The sequence below is a fragment of the Bipolaris maydis genome (assembly GCF_028858645.1).
Source record: "Bipolaris maydis strain C4 unplaced genomic scaffold PSV08scaffold_7, whole genome shotgun sequence".
Lineage (NCBI taxonomy): Eukaryota > Fungi > Ascomycota > Dothideomycetes > Pleosporales > Pleosporaceae > Bipolaris > Bipolaris maydis.
In genome coordinates, this window is record NW_027093863.1 from 719,137 (window position 1) to 735,664 (window position 16,528).

General features: G+C 52.1%; 4 protein-coding genes across 4 annotated transcripts; 1 reads left to right on the forward strand and 3 right to left on the reverse strand.

Moving 5' to 3' along the window:
- Positions 1 to 34: 34 nt before the first annotated feature.
- On the reverse strand, positions 35 to 1,990 carry PSV08DRAFT_390564 (uncharacterized protein; the record flags this gene model as incomplete). Its single annotated transcript, XM_066093509.1, has 2 exons — positions 35 to 1,233; positions 1,306 to 1,990. 2 exons carry the CDS (start codon positions 1,988 to 1,990, stop codon positions 35 to 37), a joined length of 1,884 nt encoding a protein of 627 aa, XP_065949107.1.
- A 2,171-nt stretch (positions 1,991 to 4,161) lies between these two features.
- On the reverse strand, positions 4,162 to 6,778 carry PSV08DRAFT_401914 (Metallo-dependent phosphatase-like protein; the record flags this gene model as incomplete). Its single annotated transcript, XM_014227206.2, has 3 exons — positions 4,162 to 5,956; positions 6,007 to 6,544; positions 6,598 to 6,778. 3 exons carry the CDS (start codon positions 6,776 to 6,778, stop codon positions 4,399 to 4,401), a joined length of 2,277 nt encoding a protein of 758 aa, XP_014082681.1. The 3' UTR covers positions 4,162 to 4,398.
- Positions 6,779 to 7,558: 780 nt separating this feature from the next.
- PSV08DRAFT_42481 (P-loop containing nucleoside triphosphate hydrolase protein) lies at positions 7,559 to 13,287 on the reverse strand. Its single transcript, XM_066093958.1, has 9 exons — positions 13,213 to 13,287; positions 12,360 to 12,784; positions 12,286 to 12,312; positions 12,153 to 12,237; positions 11,773 to 12,099; positions 11,682 to 11,722; positions 11,358 to 11,631; positions 7,881 to 11,307; positions 7,559 to 7,832 (listed from the first exon to the last, which is right to left on the reverse strand). The coding sequence occupies exons 1-9, from the start codon at positions 13,217 to 13,219 to the stop codon at positions 7,694 to 7,696; spliced, it is 4,752 nt and encodes a 1,583-aa protein (XP_065949108.1). The 5' UTR covers positions 13,220 to 13,287; the 3' UTR covers positions 7,559 to 7,693.
- Positions 13,288 to 13,470: 183 nt separating this feature from the next.
- PSV08DRAFT_202692 (P-loop containing nucleoside triphosphate hydrolase protein) lies at positions 13,471 to 16,109 on the forward strand. The gene is made up of 5 exons (XM_014227202.2): positions 13,471 to 13,701; positions 13,758 to 13,782; positions 13,848 to 13,859; positions 13,916 to 14,318; positions 14,368 to 16,109. The coding sequence occupies exons 1-5, from the start codon at positions 13,682 to 13,684 to the stop codon at positions 15,720 to 15,722; spliced, it is 1,815 nt and encodes a 604-aa protein (XP_014082677.2). The 5' UTR covers positions 13,471 to 13,681; the 3' UTR covers positions 15,723 to 16,109.
- The last annotated feature ends 419 nt before the right edge of the window (positions 16,110 to 16,528 follow it).

Here is a 16,528-nt window from a genome sequence, read left to right on the forward strand (position 1 = left end):
CATATAAAAATCAACAATCATGACCACAACCCTCTCACACCTTCTCTTCTCTCTTCCTCTTCCTTACCATCAACCACCTCCTCCCACCATCATACACCTTCCTCGTCCAACTCCTCGTCACAATCTTGCCCTCAAACGTGCCACTGGCCCAACTAAACAGCACCAACAACGCTGCACTCGCCCCAAACACATACCCGAAGCTCTGCCAATAACTCCCCATCTCAAACACCAGATCCTTGAACTGAATGCTAAAATAGCCCGTCATCAGCGTCACGGGCGTAAAGAGAATGGTAATCTTGGCAAGCAGCAGTGTCACCCACGTAAGCCGCTCAACACTGTACGACTCTTTGATGGCAATAAGATTGAAATTCATCATGACGAGCGATTCCTTCTGATCCAGACACTCCTGGATCTCGCTCAGCGCATACAGCGCAATGCGGTCTTTGAGGCGCTCGAAGCGGACGCGGGCGGCGGAGCTAAGGGCCACGCCTAGCAGGCTGTCTGCTTCGGGGATGAGGGCGCCGGGAGGCAGCGACGTGGTAATGGCAGCTGGGGCTTCGCCGAATGCATAAGTGGAAGATAGAGAAGCTTCGCCGGAGAGGATGCGCGAGTTCTTGAGCGAGGCGAGTGTGACTTCTTGTTTGCGCAGGACGCGCTCGATGATGAGCTCGTAGCTTTGGTACACGCGTTTTAAGACGCTGAGTTGGCAGCCGATGTGGTGGAGTTGGTCGACGTGCGTGAGGTTGGCTTTGACGAGCATTTCGCGGCGGAGCCGGTCGAGTTCTGCGCCGTAGCCTTGTTCGCGGCGGGAGATGATGTCGAAGGTTGCGCCCCAGTCTTCAAAGAGGTAGTAGAAGAGGAGGCCTGGGGCGTCGGTGGCGCGGTGGGCGGTTTCTTCTTGGCTTCTGCCGAGACGCTGGCGGAGCGGGAGTTGGACGAGGGCGGCGTCGCGGAGGGGGGTGGGCGCTTTGCTGAGTTGGCGGAAGACGTTGACGAGGTTGCGGCGGGTGGTGAAGAGGGTGCGGAGGTCTTGGGCTGTGAGGATGCCGTTGGAGAAGGGGAAAGGGTCTTCGGAGATGGAGACTACGGTTTTGCCTTCACAGAGGGCGAGCCAGTTCCAGACACGGCTGCCTTGTGGTACTTCTCTGCTTTGGTCGGTCCAGTCGTCGTGGTGTTGAGTGTTTACTGGTTTGCTGCGTACGTTGTAGAGTGCGTTGTAGCCAATACACATATCTGTGCCTCAGTTAGCAATCTTCTTTTTCTGAAATCCTTTCTTCGTTGTAAAATATAGCTGCACAAACTCACATCTTCGACCCTTGTCCACAGTGCTCCAGTGCCATACGTCATTCACCAGCTGGTAGTGACCCATATCCCTCACCATCTCCATCTGTGTAGACTGCATCATGCTTGTCATACCAATACTTGACTCTTCATCCAATATCTCTTCATTTGCCTGTCTTGCTCTGTTCTTGACTGAAGTGTCCTTTTCACCACTGCTTGATTTGTGTGATATCAGTGACCTCAGAGTTGAAGAGCTCTTCTTCGCTCGCAGCGAAGTCCCAGTGCGTGGGTTTATGGGATCACTCTTCATCAGGCCCATGAGACGTGGTGTAAAGTCAAAGTGTGTGGCCAGCGTCCGGATCAGATCCTTCTGGTTGTAAGGCATCCATATGTGAATCCATCGTGTATGCAGCTCTGTCGGTCGTGGTGCGTTAAGCAGTGTCTCATACGACTGTGCATCAAGGTCGAAAGCACAGTAAGCTTTGTCTTCGCCAAAGTCAATACAAAAATTGTTGCTCCGAGGATCTCTAGTCTGCCTATCAAAGAGATCAAAGTTGCGTTCTGAGTCGAAATCTCGGAAGCAGTATCGGATGCTTTCATCTTCAAGATCCTGGTAGTAGGCTGGAAGTTCCTCTGCAGGTGATGCGGGCCTGAAAGGAGAAGCCATGGCTTTGTGTTTGGAAGTGGGCAAACGCAGAGGCTGTCTCATGGTAATGGTAGTGATGGTAACTAGCTCTCTTGCTTAGATGACGATCATATCCACAGGGTGCAAGACTGGTGATATGAATTTGTGCTGTCACGTTCGGTGATCTTGGGTCGTGTGTATTGTTCAACAGGCACGTCACGCGGCTTCGTGGGCAGGCAGACAGGCACCTGAACAAGAGTCTCACTTTGTCGCAAGCTAACCAGCCTCGCGACTGCCCGTGCAGTTTTTTTTGACTCCTCATCGTGATTTAGTTACGAGAGAAGAAGTCTCTTACGTAGTGTTATGCTGTCCTCGGGCAGTACAAGGTTTGGTGTCGCGAACGGTGCGCTTCTGAAGGGTGACCTCGCGACCAAATCTCGTCAACCCATCCTTGTTGTGTCTGTGTGTGTGTGTGTGTGTGTGTGTGGCTTTTGGTAAGCTACTCTCACAAAAACAGTCTCGAGTACCGGCGGAGGTGGCGGAGGTGTTGAGATGTCATGCTCAACGACTACCCTCTGTACACCGAGAGCGTCTGGGGGAGCCCATCAGCCACCCCAATGACGTAGCCCCTCTCCCCCATGTGACACGCGTAGAAAATAGATCGCAGATAAACGAAAAGCCAAACTTCTTTCCTAGCTCATCCCCCATGTCTCAATCAAGCACAAGACACCAAGAACCTGACTCGAACACAAAAAAACCGCCTCGCACCACACGCTAAGACCCTCTGGCCCCAGGATCCCTTAGTTGCCTCGGCCAAAAGCGGATTGGACCCCCAACATTCCAAGCATGCAAAAGTCCCACCCAACTAGCAAAAACTACACTACCAAGGTAGCAGTAGCTTCGTACGGACGGGCGGCGCGAATGAATATACCAGAACAGGCAACTACTGTGTGATTACCATTGATCATGGCATCTAGGTAGGGCCTGAACACTCGTTCATGGTTGCCCCCTGGGCGCACAAACCTACCACCCCACACCCATGGATTTGATCGACCTCTCCCTCTCTCTTCTTGCACTTTTGCCCTCTTTCTTCCCCGAACAAGTAACTTTTGGGGGCGGGTTTATGCGCAAAAGGGAGAAATGTATAGATACTTAAGCTATGGAATTACTGGTACAATCCCGGGCTGATCCTTGTATTTTGAAAGGGGAGGTTGGTGGGTTAATTAACTAACTTTGTAGATCAAATGGTAGGTTAATTGAAGAAAAGGAAATGCGCTGTCAACTTGCGTGTACGTGTGCGGATATGTGTGTACAGTATGTGTATTACATTACATACGAACTGAGAGATTCCGCAAAAGCAGGGAAAAAATTAAAAAAAAAAAACGCCCGAAGACCGGCCGTCCGCACGTTCTTTGCTTCTCGGGCGGCGGCGGGTGGCGGAACAAACACAGGGGTGGGTGGGGAGGGGGGGGGGGACGGAGGAAGAGGAGCTCTGGCTACTTGCTTTCCTGCGGGAGTAACAACCCGGAGCAAAGAGTAACACTCCGCTGCAATCTACAGTTTTTCAGCGAATTACTGCTTTGGGTAGGTCTTGGCACGGATTTGGGCTGCGGCTTTGTCCTAAGCTCGCGCGGACTACGGTGTGTGCGTGGGGTCCGGCGGTCGTCTGACTTTTCGGTTGTGTCTATTGGTGGTGGATTTTTTCCCTTCTTGTCCTTGCTGTAGGAGGGTGTGAGGAAAATTTAGAGGGGGGACTGTGAGGGTGCGGTGGGATATCGCATGGTGCGCTCAAGACATCGGAATCGGTGCACTGAGGTGTAGTAGTACTATAGGGTGCTGACCTCCCAATGCATAGTGGTCAGGACAGCATCTGTGTTTACCGCTCAATAGCTGGATACTTTCAGGAAAGAGAAATTCCGCAGTGTAGTTAGAGCCTATCCATCACTGGTTTGATAAAATCGACGAAATTGGTGAAGACATATTTCGTCTTCTCTAGTGCGCCTTTTTTTCGTCATCACACAAAAAGCAAATAGTCAACCCACGCGATCCATGCTACAAATTACAATCGAAGGATGAATGCCATCTCTATGTGACCCATAGCCCAGATGTTTGTCCCAGGACCCTAAATATCAGTTCGGTGTCTATTTCCTTCTAAACATCCTAGCACCGTCACCAGTCACTGCAAAGAAGCAACAACGCACAAATCGAAACTTCCAAACTAATTCCCGTCTTCAGGCACAAGAAAAGACAGTTTTTTATGCACAAAAATCCAATGCTACGCTATGCTCGCAATGAGAAAAAATAACAACAGAACCAACACATTGCAACGATACGTATACAAGCGAGTGCTAAGCACAAAAGCTCCCAAATCTCAGGCCCTCCCCCTTTCAACGCCCCAGGGTATATGTCTACTACTACTACAATACTGCATGCTTGCATGCTCAACTCCGTCTTTTTTTTTTCCTCTTTCACTCTACTAAGTCTAAAAACTTCTAAAGCTCGATAACTTCCTGCGCCGAAACTTGCAGTGGCTCCGTCGTCGCCGTTGTCGACGATGAACCAAACACTTCCTTAATCTCATCCGCGTCCATGGTGCTGACAAAGGCGCGCTTGACAAATTTGAACCAGTGCTTGGATGGCTTGTGCTTCTTGTGATGTTTGCCTTTTTTGCCCTTCTTGCCCTTTCCTTTCGTTGCATCGTATTCTTCAGTGGTCTCCTCACTGAAGTCATCCTCAATATCATCTAATTCTTCCATTTCAGTTGTCTTTTGCTCATTTGATGCAATCTTGCGTGCGTATTCGACCCATCGGCGTACGGTAAGATCGGGGAATCCCTTGTCTTTCCGTGTATCGTATTCTACTTCAAAAGCAAACTCCTCTGGATGTGGCTCAGGTCGCGGCTGTTTGCCTTGGTTTTTCTTGTGCTTTCCTTCCTTCCACTTGTTGTTCTCAATCTTGCCATTCGAGTCGATACTGAGTCCAAAAATGGTGGCGACCGAAAAGTCATTTGTAGAAGTATTTAGACCACCAGATGGGTTGGAGGGAGGCTCGACAAAATCGTTGTTGATACGCGTCAAGTTTGCGTAGTATTGAACAATGCGTGTCCATGTGAGCGGTTGAGGTGAATAGGCCGGGCCAGGAGGAGCTGACTTTGACGGTCCTTCTGGAACCTTGAACTTGTACTTTCGTGGCCCCTTTTTGTCCTTCTTGCCCTTGTGCTTCTTCTTCTTCGCAGTTTCCACCTCATCCAAGTACTCTTCGTCGTCAAAATCATCGTCGATTGAGATCGGCTGCTGATCGGCAGAGCTCTCGATCCCGGACGGGCTGCTAGGGCTGGAAGACACGCTTAAATGTTCTAATCCGGAGATGTTGTACTCGATAATGCGCAGTGTCGGGAAGTAGTTGGGTACTACGCTGGGGGAAACGTGCGATACTGCGTAGCGTTCGGCGTATTTTCCTCCAATTTCCTCGAGATATTTCTTCTTTTGTTCTTTCTTATCTTTTGACGACTTCAAGACGTTTGGCATGAGCCACGCCAGTAACGATTCTTCCTCGTCATCTTCTTCAATGTCTTGCTTCTTAGATTTGTTCGACTTCGCCGGGGGAGCAGGCAAGCGGGCCCAAACGTTGCGCAGGTCCAGCAGATAATCAGACGCCGACGCTAGCGTGAGCTCGCCATCGACAAACAAACTTGTCTCATTGTCCAGAGAAGCCGTTTTCCATGCAGCCTTCATCCTGCCGTTCTCAGTGTCCTTTTCAATGTGATCAAAATCCTGCACTATGAAGTGATCAATGTTCATGTGTCCGTAGAGACTGCCAACCAGGACATCCCTAAACTGGCGTACAAAAAGCGCATATTTTTGCCAACATGTCTCGTCCCAGCTCTCCTTGCTATCGACACGAGCGGGGGGCACATGACCTAGAAGCATGGCTTTCATGCCGCGCTCTCGCAGGATCTGGAGCTGAATGCGCAGCCATTCCATGTGTTCGTAGCCGGGTTCGTGTTTCTTCGCGCAGCCGTCGACAGCCGAGTTTGACGTGAAGAAGTACCTGAAACTGTTAGAAAGCAATCAGAAAGTGCATTTTCTGTTGTCACATACATGGTGTTCAGGCTGATAGCAGCCAGCTTGCCTGGGATCACCTCGACGGAGAACCATCCACCCTGCTGGAATTGATGTCTTTGCGCCTCGGGTATAAATCCACGCCAAATGTCCAGGTAGTTCATCGTCCAAGAGTTTGGACCACTGGTGAAGATGTTATGAGGCATAATGTCGTTGTTGCCAAAAGTCGGTACAATGGGAATGATAAAATCGTTGGATCCATGACCAGGGCTGGATTTTCCAAAGACCTCTACGAACTTGGAGACCATGAACTTGTTCTGGTCAACAATCTGATTGTGTGTTCGCGGTATCTCCTCGTCATTGTCGTGGCGCGCCGAGTCGCCTGTCCATATGATGAAGTCGATTTCATCCTTGATGTTGTCCTGTATCCATTGGAACGTCTGGTTGACAAGGGCAAAAGGAGAGTCGCAGCCCGTCGTCTCTGCGCCGTAGAAGCCCGCGGGCCCTCGCTTGCGGTGGCATGCTGCGTTGGCTGTGGTGCTGGAATATGTCTTGTAGAAAGGGTCGGGGTGGAAGTCTGCACAATGACGTGAGCTGCTGGCAAACCGCGAGGGGACTTGGTCGACGTACCCGTGATATGGAGGAACCTCCCCGTGAGCCTGCGGGCGCCATTCGCGCGGCTGCTTGCGTCTACTGGGCCTGGATTGCGGCTGCTATCTGCGTCGCCAACCGCGTTAATAGGCGGGGCCGCGGTCGCATGGTGTACCCAGAAGAGCAGGCCGCTGATCAGCGCGTGCTTTGTACACAGCATGACTACGATGACCAGAGAGCGAGAGGAAAACAAGAGACAGCCAGGACGACTTTCTACAAGCGTCTTTAAGAGTGTCGCGCGACTGTATGGCCGCGAGTCTTTCCAGAAACACCGAAGACACCCTGATGGCGCCTGCTGGAGAAACCAAGGCCCAAAGCGAAGCCACGCCTGCGGGCACGATCCTTCGCAAACCCCTGCCATTGGAGCGTCATCGCCCCCAACGCTAGTCACACCCACCCACGCCCGTCACCCACACCCCTCCCCCAGACACGAACAGACATGACGGACGCCGCACATGTCTTGCTCGTGTGACTACCCCAGACAACAGAGAAGAAAAAACCGCTCACCACATCACACCATGCCTCAGACAGCAATGACATGTCGACAGGAATAACGGCCTAGCAGCTTCATTGCCCTCTTGCCCCCACCCAGATGCCTAGTCTACTACGACTACACCACACCGCTCAGGCTGACGTCGGTCTTCGTAGACACCACATTCTCTACTACGGAATAAATGACAAGACCCCATGTGCCACAAATGCCGCAAATGCCCCCCATCACCAGTCCTTGAGCGATTTTCTTTTTGGTATGCGCCGCCCCGCAACAAACAAACACCCTTGGTCACACCCTCACGGGCAATGTCCATGCAATACAGGAACAAGTAGAAGAGAAAGTAGAGGTGGAAGAGCAAGTAGAAAAGTCTCCAACACTGCCCTGCCCGTACCTAGTCATGTCTTGAGTACTTCAACAGAGCCAAACACCTACGCTATGCTGAAAATGTACGTGACGCCCTGTCACCGTAAAAAAGAAAATCCAAAACTCCCATATGATGATGATGATGTTGACGATGATGATGATGATCAATCCTGGCCGTCCTATTCACAACAATCATGTGCCGCCTCTGTGCGGCCAATCTCAAGCCCCATTCTTCTGTCCGTTGGTCGCCGTCGAACTTGCCGCTGGCTTCTCCGAATTCAGCATCTTGAGGTACATGCCCTTAATCGCCGGAACAGTCACTCCGGGCCGAGGCCAGTGGTTGTTGATTGTGTAACTCCTGCTGCTTGTTAGCATGTGCACTGCAACATCGAATCGCTGTACTTACCATAGTCGCTCCTCGAGCTCGGCATTGTCCCGAGTTTCTGCCCGAATAAAATTGCCAATCGCAATCAGCTCAATCTTCAGCACCTTGACCATTGCATCCTTCTGTGGATAGTTCTTCGGTGTCGCCTTCTTGAGCCGGCTGAGATTGTCGCGCACAGGCCGAAGCCGCCGCTCAACGAACTCCTCAGGCTTCTTCTCCTTGACCTTGGGTGTCTCAACGCTGCGGTCAGGCACTTGGCTTTGGCTGTGCGAACGTGGCCGGTCCTCGGATAGACGGGGACGCTGCCTATCCACATCGCCACTAATCTTTCGCCGGTTCTCTGGCGTCCCGTTCCGGTCGGCATGTTGCTGCCGACGGTCGATACTTCCTCGGTCGTTGCGGTGCTCCTTGCGATGGCCATCAGAGGGCCGGTACTGGTCGCTATGCCTAGGGCGATCATCGCGGTTCCTGTCATGATGGCGTCCATCTGTTCGGCTATCGGGACGTCGGATGTCGCTGCTGCTGTGTGCACGATGTGAGGGACGTTCCGAATCACGTGACTGCATGCGACGCATCGCACTACCTGGTCCAGGACTAGCAGCACCGCTCGATGCCTTCTCTGCGCGACGTGCCACGCCAAGATGATGCTTCTTGTTGTTGCGATGATGGTTCTCCATCAACCGCTTGATGTTTGGATCAGAAGTGCTCTTATCCTTGAGAACTGTAAGGAGGTAGTTGGCACGGCGGACCAGGTGTACAGCTCCAGGAGACTTGGCATTCTTGTCTTCGCCCTTGGTCCGCTCCTCCTTCTTGTCGACACGATGCTCCTCTAGATAGAACTTGTCTGTCAATCCCAGTTCTGGATCATCACGGATGGGAATCCACGCTCCGTAACCATGGCGCTGGATACCAATACAGAGCATACCGTCCTCACGCGCACCCCAAGAGCAAGAATAGCTTGCTGGCTTGATGGCGTCTGGCACGCGGAAATTGCGCCAGTCTGGAGTTGCTTCGACCGCTTCCTTGAGAACGCGCATCTCCACAGGCCGCTCAAGAATAGTCTCTGCATTGACCTTCTTCACATCACCATAATCGAAGAGTACGGCCTTCTTATCCTTCTTGGTAAGGGCGCGCTTAGCCTCAATCTCTAGGTTCTTGAGTCTAGTCTGTTCCTCTTTGACAAGCTGTGTACTCTTCTCAATAATCTCATCCAGAGTGGCTTTGACGACGCCCATGTCGCGACCAACCAGTCTAGCTGCGCGCAGAATCTCATCGCCACGCTCCTCAAGCGAGCCATAGCGACAGTACGCTGTGATGAGATTACGTGCCTCCTTGGTGTTGAGCGGCCGCTTCGGATCACGCTTGATGTTCTCGTCTGCGTCGGATTGATCATCGTCATCAACGTCGATCTGAGACGCCTCGAGCGCGCGTTTCTTCGCAGCTCGTTGTTCTCGTGCGCTGGCTGAGGCGGCCTTGCGCTTCCGAGGTGCATTCTCTTCGAGCAGCTTTTGCGTTTCCTCCTCGTCTTTACGCTGCTGAATGTCTGCTTTGACAGCTTCAAGTTCTTCCTTGGGAATAATGTCGTCCCATTCGAGATCGATCTTGACATCAGTGTATTCAAAATTCTTCAAGAACTCTTCACCACCATCAGATGTGAGACCTGCAGCCTGCTCTGTCTTGTGTTCTTCAGCATTCTCCAAAACAGAGTCAATGTCAAGCTCCTCAAGCTTCTTCTGGTTGCCGGACTGTTCAAACATCTTTTGCCCGCGGCGCTTGAGAATGTTGTTGATGTCATCGGCAGAGTTTGGTTCGGCAGCAGCACGGCTCATCTTGTCATTCAGCTCCTTTTGCTGACGATCAGTCACACCACGCTGAATTGTGATGAATTCGAGCATGCGCTTGTTTCGGGCGCGCTCCAAAATCTCCTCTTCAATAGTATCTTTTGAAACGAGACGATAGACGCTCACAGGCTTCTGTTGGCCGATACGATGAGCACGAGCCATGGCTTGCAAGTCAGCCTGAGGATTCCAGTCGGAATCGAAAATGACGACAGTGTCAGCGGTCATCAAGTTGATACCAAGACCACCAGCCCTAGTAGACAACAGGAAGCAATAGTCCTCGCTGCCGGGAGCGTTGAAATGATCGATAGCAATCTTTCGCTCTGCCGCTGGGACTGTTCCATCCAGCCGCTGGAATGCGTAATTGCGCAACTTGAGATAGTCGGTCAGGATATCCAGCATGTGGACCATCTGACTGAAGATGAGCACACGATGACCGTCGGCTTTCAGCTTGCCGAGTAGTCGATCGAGCAACATCATCTTACCACTAGAGGTAATGAGCGCTTTTAGCGTTTCCTCCTTTGAACAACCGCTCTTCACAAGCTTGCTCTCAGCATTAGGGAAGAGCAGAGCGTGATTGCTAGCCTTCTTCAGCTCCATGACGATGTTCAACAGAGACTGCTTGTGGCCAACACCTCCCTCGTTTAGAGCCTCGTAGTTTCGGGTGAGGATGTTCTTGTAGTATTCAAGTTGAATGTCGGATAATTCGACACGGAGAATCTTTTCCGACTTGGGAGGCAAATCATTCTCTACCTTCTCCTTAGTACGACGAATCATATAAGGTTGAATGGCAGAGCTGAGTTCGGCAAGCTTCTGGCTGGCATCTTCCGAAGACAGATCAACATGCTCATCAACAGAGATCTTTCCCGGCATCAGGAAATCCATCAACGCTGCTAGTTCGCCTAGCGTATTTTGGATAGGGGTACCAGTGATCAGCAGTCGACAAGGCGCATTGAATGCCGTTAACCGTTCATAAAGCTGTGACTCACGATTCTTCAATCGGTGAGCCTCATCAACAGCAAGGAATTGCCACTTGATGCTCTGCAAGAACTGCCAGTCTGCAAGAACGTATTCGTACGTGGTCAAGAGAACATTGAACTTGACCTTCTTTGGGTTGTTGTCTACGAGAAGCTCCTTCTCCTTGATGATATTGCGGGCCTCCTCTCTGCCAGTGTAGATGACATAGTTGACGTCGGGGGTCCAGTTGTTGAACGTGTCTGCCCATGCGGGCATAGTAGACAGTGGTACAACACAGATCATTGGTCCATCTTGTCTACGGTCGTGCCTTAGCCAGTTGATGAATGAGACGGTCTGCACTGTTTTTCCAAGACCCATCTCATCGGCTAGGATGACATTGGTGCCTCGACACCAGTTGTGCGCAAGGAAGTTGACACCTTGAAGTTGGAAGGACCTCAGTTGCCCAAACTTGATGTAGTCGGGCTGTGTATCCATCTTGACAAACTTCCTGCGTGTATTGGGATTTGACTCGCGAAGATCGGAGGTAGGCCGATTTGCTGAGCGGTCGAGATAGCGATCGATCTCAGTCTGCGACAGGCGGCTGACAAGCGATGCCGGCTCCCATGTGCAGAACTCATACGTCAGTCCTTTCCCTGCAATACTGTTAGACAGTTTAAATGAAGATTGACACGGATAAGCTTACACTTGACAAAGTACTCTGTCTCATCCTCGCCATCCCGCGTGTCAATGACACGCTCGACGATATGAAAATCAAGCTGGCTCTCACGCTCAGCTTCACGTGCAACCATGTGCTGCTCAAACTCCTCCGGATCTTCGTTCTTGCGGCTGTGATAATACATGTCGTTCTGGACAGGGCCCTTGTAATAGTTGTCCAGTTTGCGGATGCCTTTATAGGCAGATGCTGTCTTGTAGTCTTCCCATGTTGAATGGTAGTGCGCCTTGTCTTGCCATTTGATCTGGTACTAGATTAGTATGGTGGATAGTGATGGCCAGCGAGCGTGTTTACCAAATATTCAAAATCGTGCTTGTCAAAAGATGGATCAATCTCTGTATTTCATTAGCAAGTGCCGACACAAGCCTTGCTTGTTCTCTATTACCTAATCCATCTTTTGGCCGATGATCAAGGATCTTGTCGATGACGGGGCCACTGTCTTCAACAGCGTTCGCCCAGTAGGCCGAGGTCATCTCGTCTTCCTCTTCCGCGAATTCATCTTCATCATCCTCTTCGTTGTAATTCGCCACCTGGGCTGTGCGACGTGCAGAGAATCGGACCTCGGCTTGCGAGGGAGGCTCACGACCTGCAGCAACGGCATGCTGACGTTGGCGTTGCTTCTTGGTCGGGATATTGCGACGGGCTCCAACATAGCCATCTGACTCTGAATCGGAGCCAGTAGAGCGATAGACTGGTGTTGGTTGGTTTGAGGCTAGATGGACATGTTAACCCTGCTTTGGACAGGAGGGGTATTGGTAGACAAACTCTTACGCGAGGCTGTCCTCTGCCGCTTGCGTGGCTGGTCTGAATCGTAATCATCATCATCTTCTTCTTCTTCACTGCTATCGACCTGAGTCATGTCAGTACTGGCTTCTCACATCGACTGAGGCTCACTTACAACGCGACGAGTAGGACGGGCGCGACCCTGGGATGAAGTTAGCTCGCATACAGAGGGAGCTTGGAGTTACGCACGCTGCGACGCAGGCCATAAAGCTCTGGGTTCTGCTCAATGTAATCTTCTTTTTCCACGCTTGCCTTGCGCTTCGTCGGCCTTGTCGACTCCTGGGACGAGCTCCGAGCGCGGTCGCTCTCTGCCTGCTCAGACGGCGGTGACTCAGAGTCATAATCGCCATCCGGCTCGCCTTCGGCATCCACATCCTCGGAAGAGTCTGAAGCAGCAGCTACCTCGTCGTCCTCGTCATATTCTTCTCCCGGCGCGTCGACATCGGAAGCCTGGGCGGCTGCGGCGTGCTCTCTCGCGTCGGACGCATCGCTGTCACTGGAGTGGGAGGAGCTGTCGGCAGCCATCACATGGGCAGCAAGAGGCGACAAATGACCGTTTGTGTATGGTAAGGAAGCAACATGGCCCGGCGAAGAGGGCATCATGATGGACGCGGCTGGAGAAGATGGTCAGCACGATATTTCAAGCTCCTGTGGGCCCCGGCGCTTCGGAGCAAGTGCGTTGAATAGAGCAGAAATACGCGACTCCGAATAAACAGAAAGCGACCAGAAACCAGGGCAAAGAGGCGAGCAATGGAAGGGTGATGAAATGCGGTAGTGGTGGATGAGCGCGTGATGGATCAAGGGCAGTGGAGCGGTGTAAGCCAGGCGAGGGGCCGGCAGGGTATGGGAAGTGGTAAAGGACTGGCGAAAGCGTTCTGTACGTCGTGAAAGGCCGTGCTATGGGTCCGAGGCGGGTTGCGGGATGCAAGGGCGTGGAATAGTGATGGATGGATGGACATGGGCGAGGCCAGGACCAGGCACGTCGCGCAGGGCCGAGATAGAAAGGCACGCGATCAAAGACTCAAAAGGAGACTGTACTCACAGTCCATGCTCAAGACACCCTCGATATAGGCGGGGGCGGGGGTGTTGTCTTGGAAGGGTGCAGGATGGGTGGTGGTGAGGGTTGTGGAGTTTCCTTATGGTCGGGGCTTCAATCCAGCAGCCAGCGACCTGCGCGCTAGTGACAGCCGCACCCGCCACCAATCAGCGCCCTTCCCAAAACGCTTACCTGCCACAGTGTGAATGCGAACAACGTCAGGCCTGGAGACTACCCTGCGGCCCATCTCCACACCCAAAGACGCCTCCTTCACACTTCTCCTGCCCAGCCTGCTGGATTCTCCTAGTCCGCCCGACGCCTGCACCCTCTGAGCGCGTGCCAGTCTGGGTAGCCATCTCATCTGGTCGAGTCCTGTGTGCGCCGCCCTGTTCGTTGCCTATCAAATTCCCCGCCTACGCAGTTTGCGCTCGCCGCCGCCCACAGTAATCCGACATCCACGCCAGCAGCCGCAAACATGTCTGACAAGCTCACCCGGTACCGTCCATGCCGCTCGTTTCGCCTCTGCGCATCTCCAACTGACTTTGTTCTAGTATTGCCATTGTCAACTCAGACAAGGTACCCCACTACCCCTCCACGCACAAAATTCGGCCATTGCTAACCAGCCATGTGCGCCATGACAGTGCAAACCCAAGGCAAGCACCACCCTTGCACGCTCCTTCCCTCTGGCCAGTCTGCTAACCCCGCCCAGAAATGTCGACAAGAATGCAAAAAGTCCTGCCCCGTGGTGCGCACCGGCAAGCTGTGCATCGAAGTAGACTCGTCTTCCAAGATTGCCTTCATCTCCGAGCGACTGTGCATTGGATGCGGTATCTGCCCCAAGAAATGCCCCTTTGATGCCATCAACATCATCAACTTGCCCACGAACCTCGAGACCCAGGTCACCCATCGATACTCGGCCAACAGTTTCAAGCTGCACAGGCTGCCTATGCCCCGTCCTGGCCAAGTCTTGGGTTTGGTCGGTACAAACGGTATCGGAAAGAGTACGGCGCTGAAGATTCTGAGCGGAAAGCTCAAGCCTAACCTGGGTCGCTACGACAACCCACCAGACTGGGAGGAGATTCTCAAGTACTTCCGTGGTTCTGAACTCCAGAGTGAGTAACTCCGCTGCTGTGCAGCACGCGTCTAGCTAACGAATCATAGACTACTTCACAAAGGTGCTCGAGGACAACCTCAAGGCTGTCGTCAAGCCCCAGTATGTCGACCAGATCCCCAAGGCAATCAAGGCCACCGACCGATCCGTGGGCAGCCTCATCAAGGCCCGCTCCCAGATGGAAAACCTTGACGAGATGATCGACGACCTGGAACTGCGACACATCTTCGACCGTGACGTTGGTCAACTGTCTGGTGGTGAGTTGCAGCGTTTTGCCATTGCTCTGGTGTGCGTCCAGCAAGCCGACGTGTACATGTTCGACGAGCCATCGTCTTTCCTCGATGTCAAGCAGCGTCTTGCCGCCGGTCGAAAAATTCGCAGTTTGCTCCGCCCTGACGACTACGTCATCGTTGTCGAGCACGACTTGTCAGTCCTTGACTATCTCTCCGATTTCATCTGTGTTCTCTACGGAAAGCCTGCCGTCTATGGTGTCGTCACCCTCCCTGCGTCGGTCCGTGAAGGTATCAACATCTTCTTGGATGGTAACATCCCTACCGAGAACCTGCGTTTCCGAGAGGAGTCTCTTCAATTCCGAATTGCCGAGGCGGGCGATGAATACATGACTGACCACAACCGTGGTTACTCATACCCCAGCATGAAGAAAACCTTGGGCAGCTTCGAGCTCAACATTGAGTCTGGTGCCTTTACCGACTCGGAGATTCTTGTCATGATGGGTGAAAACGGTACTGGAAAGACGACCTTCTGTAAGATGCTTGCTGGTGCTCTGCAGCCCGATGGTGACACCAAGATTCCCAAGATGAGCATCAGCATGAAGCCTCAGACCATCACCCCCAAGTTTCAGGGTACCGTCCGACAACTCTTCTTCAAGAAGATCAAGGCCGCCTTCTTGAACCCGCAGTTCCAGACCGACGTCTACAAGCCTCTCAAGATGGACGACTTTATCGACCAGGAAGTGCAGAACCTCTCTGGTGGTGAATTGCAGCGTGTTGCCATTGTATTGGCCCTTGGTATCCCTGCCGACATCTACCTCATCGACGAGCCCAGTGCGTACCTCGACTCGGAACAGCGTATCATTGCCTCTCGTGTCATCAAGCGCTTCATCATGCACGCCAAGAAGACCGCCTTTGTTGTCGAGCACGATTTCATCATGGCCACGTACCTGGCGGACCGTGTCATTGTCTTTGACGGTCAACCAGCCGTCAAGGCCCGTGCCAACAAGCCTGAATCCCTGCTCACTGGTTGCAACACTTTCTTGAAGAACCTGGACGTCACGTTCCGTCGCGACCCCAACTCGTACCGTCCCCGTATCAACAAGGACAAGTCTCAGCTTGACCAAGAGCAGAAGCTGAGCGGAAACTACTTCTTCTTGGAGGATGATAGTTGAAGAGGTTTTCAATAAGCGAAACACGCCTCCCTCGCAGCGACGCCCGCACGGGCACGTCAAGACCGGGGTGACTAAAAAGGGCAACAAAAAGCGTGGGTTGAGAGGACGCGCTGTAAGCCTTTTGGATGATGAGGCGGCGGAGGTGGTGGTGGAAGAGGATGAAGACGACTGGATTCTTGGCAGCGGTCGGACCTCCTGCGCTCACTAGTCAGATTCTATAATTGGATGGATTGATGAATGACATGACAGACAAAATAGTTGGTTCGGGTCAAGCTAGGTGGCCGCTGCGATAGTTGAGGGGAGATGAGGTTGTTGTGGTATGCATGTAGCTCAAAAGTAGGCGCTCAATTGTAACTTGCGTAAGCATTGGCTTACTATGTATGGTCACGTGGAGTCCAGCTTGTATGCTTCGAGTGAAGGGAATATAGAAGATGTCGGTCACGTGAATTCCATACGCATACTTTGTATATTTTCTCTCTCAATACATGTACGTCAGGAACCTTTTTTTCCCTTACTGCTCACATCAAAAACGCCCAGTACGCATAAACTCACACCTTATATACACATTCTCACATACTAAGAAAGAAGGCATCCAAAGGACAAAGGAATAGTCTTGTATTTCTTCGTCCTACTATCCTTTTTTTTCGTCCTCTCAAATACGAACAAGGGAAAGAAAAGCGAGAGAGAGAGAGAGAGAGAGATGAAAGGGAGGGGGGGTATCAAGAATCCCAAGAAAAAAAAGAGAGTACGAAAGAAAAGACAGAAAATAGTTCTACCCCAGAAAACTACATAGTTATTCCGAGTAA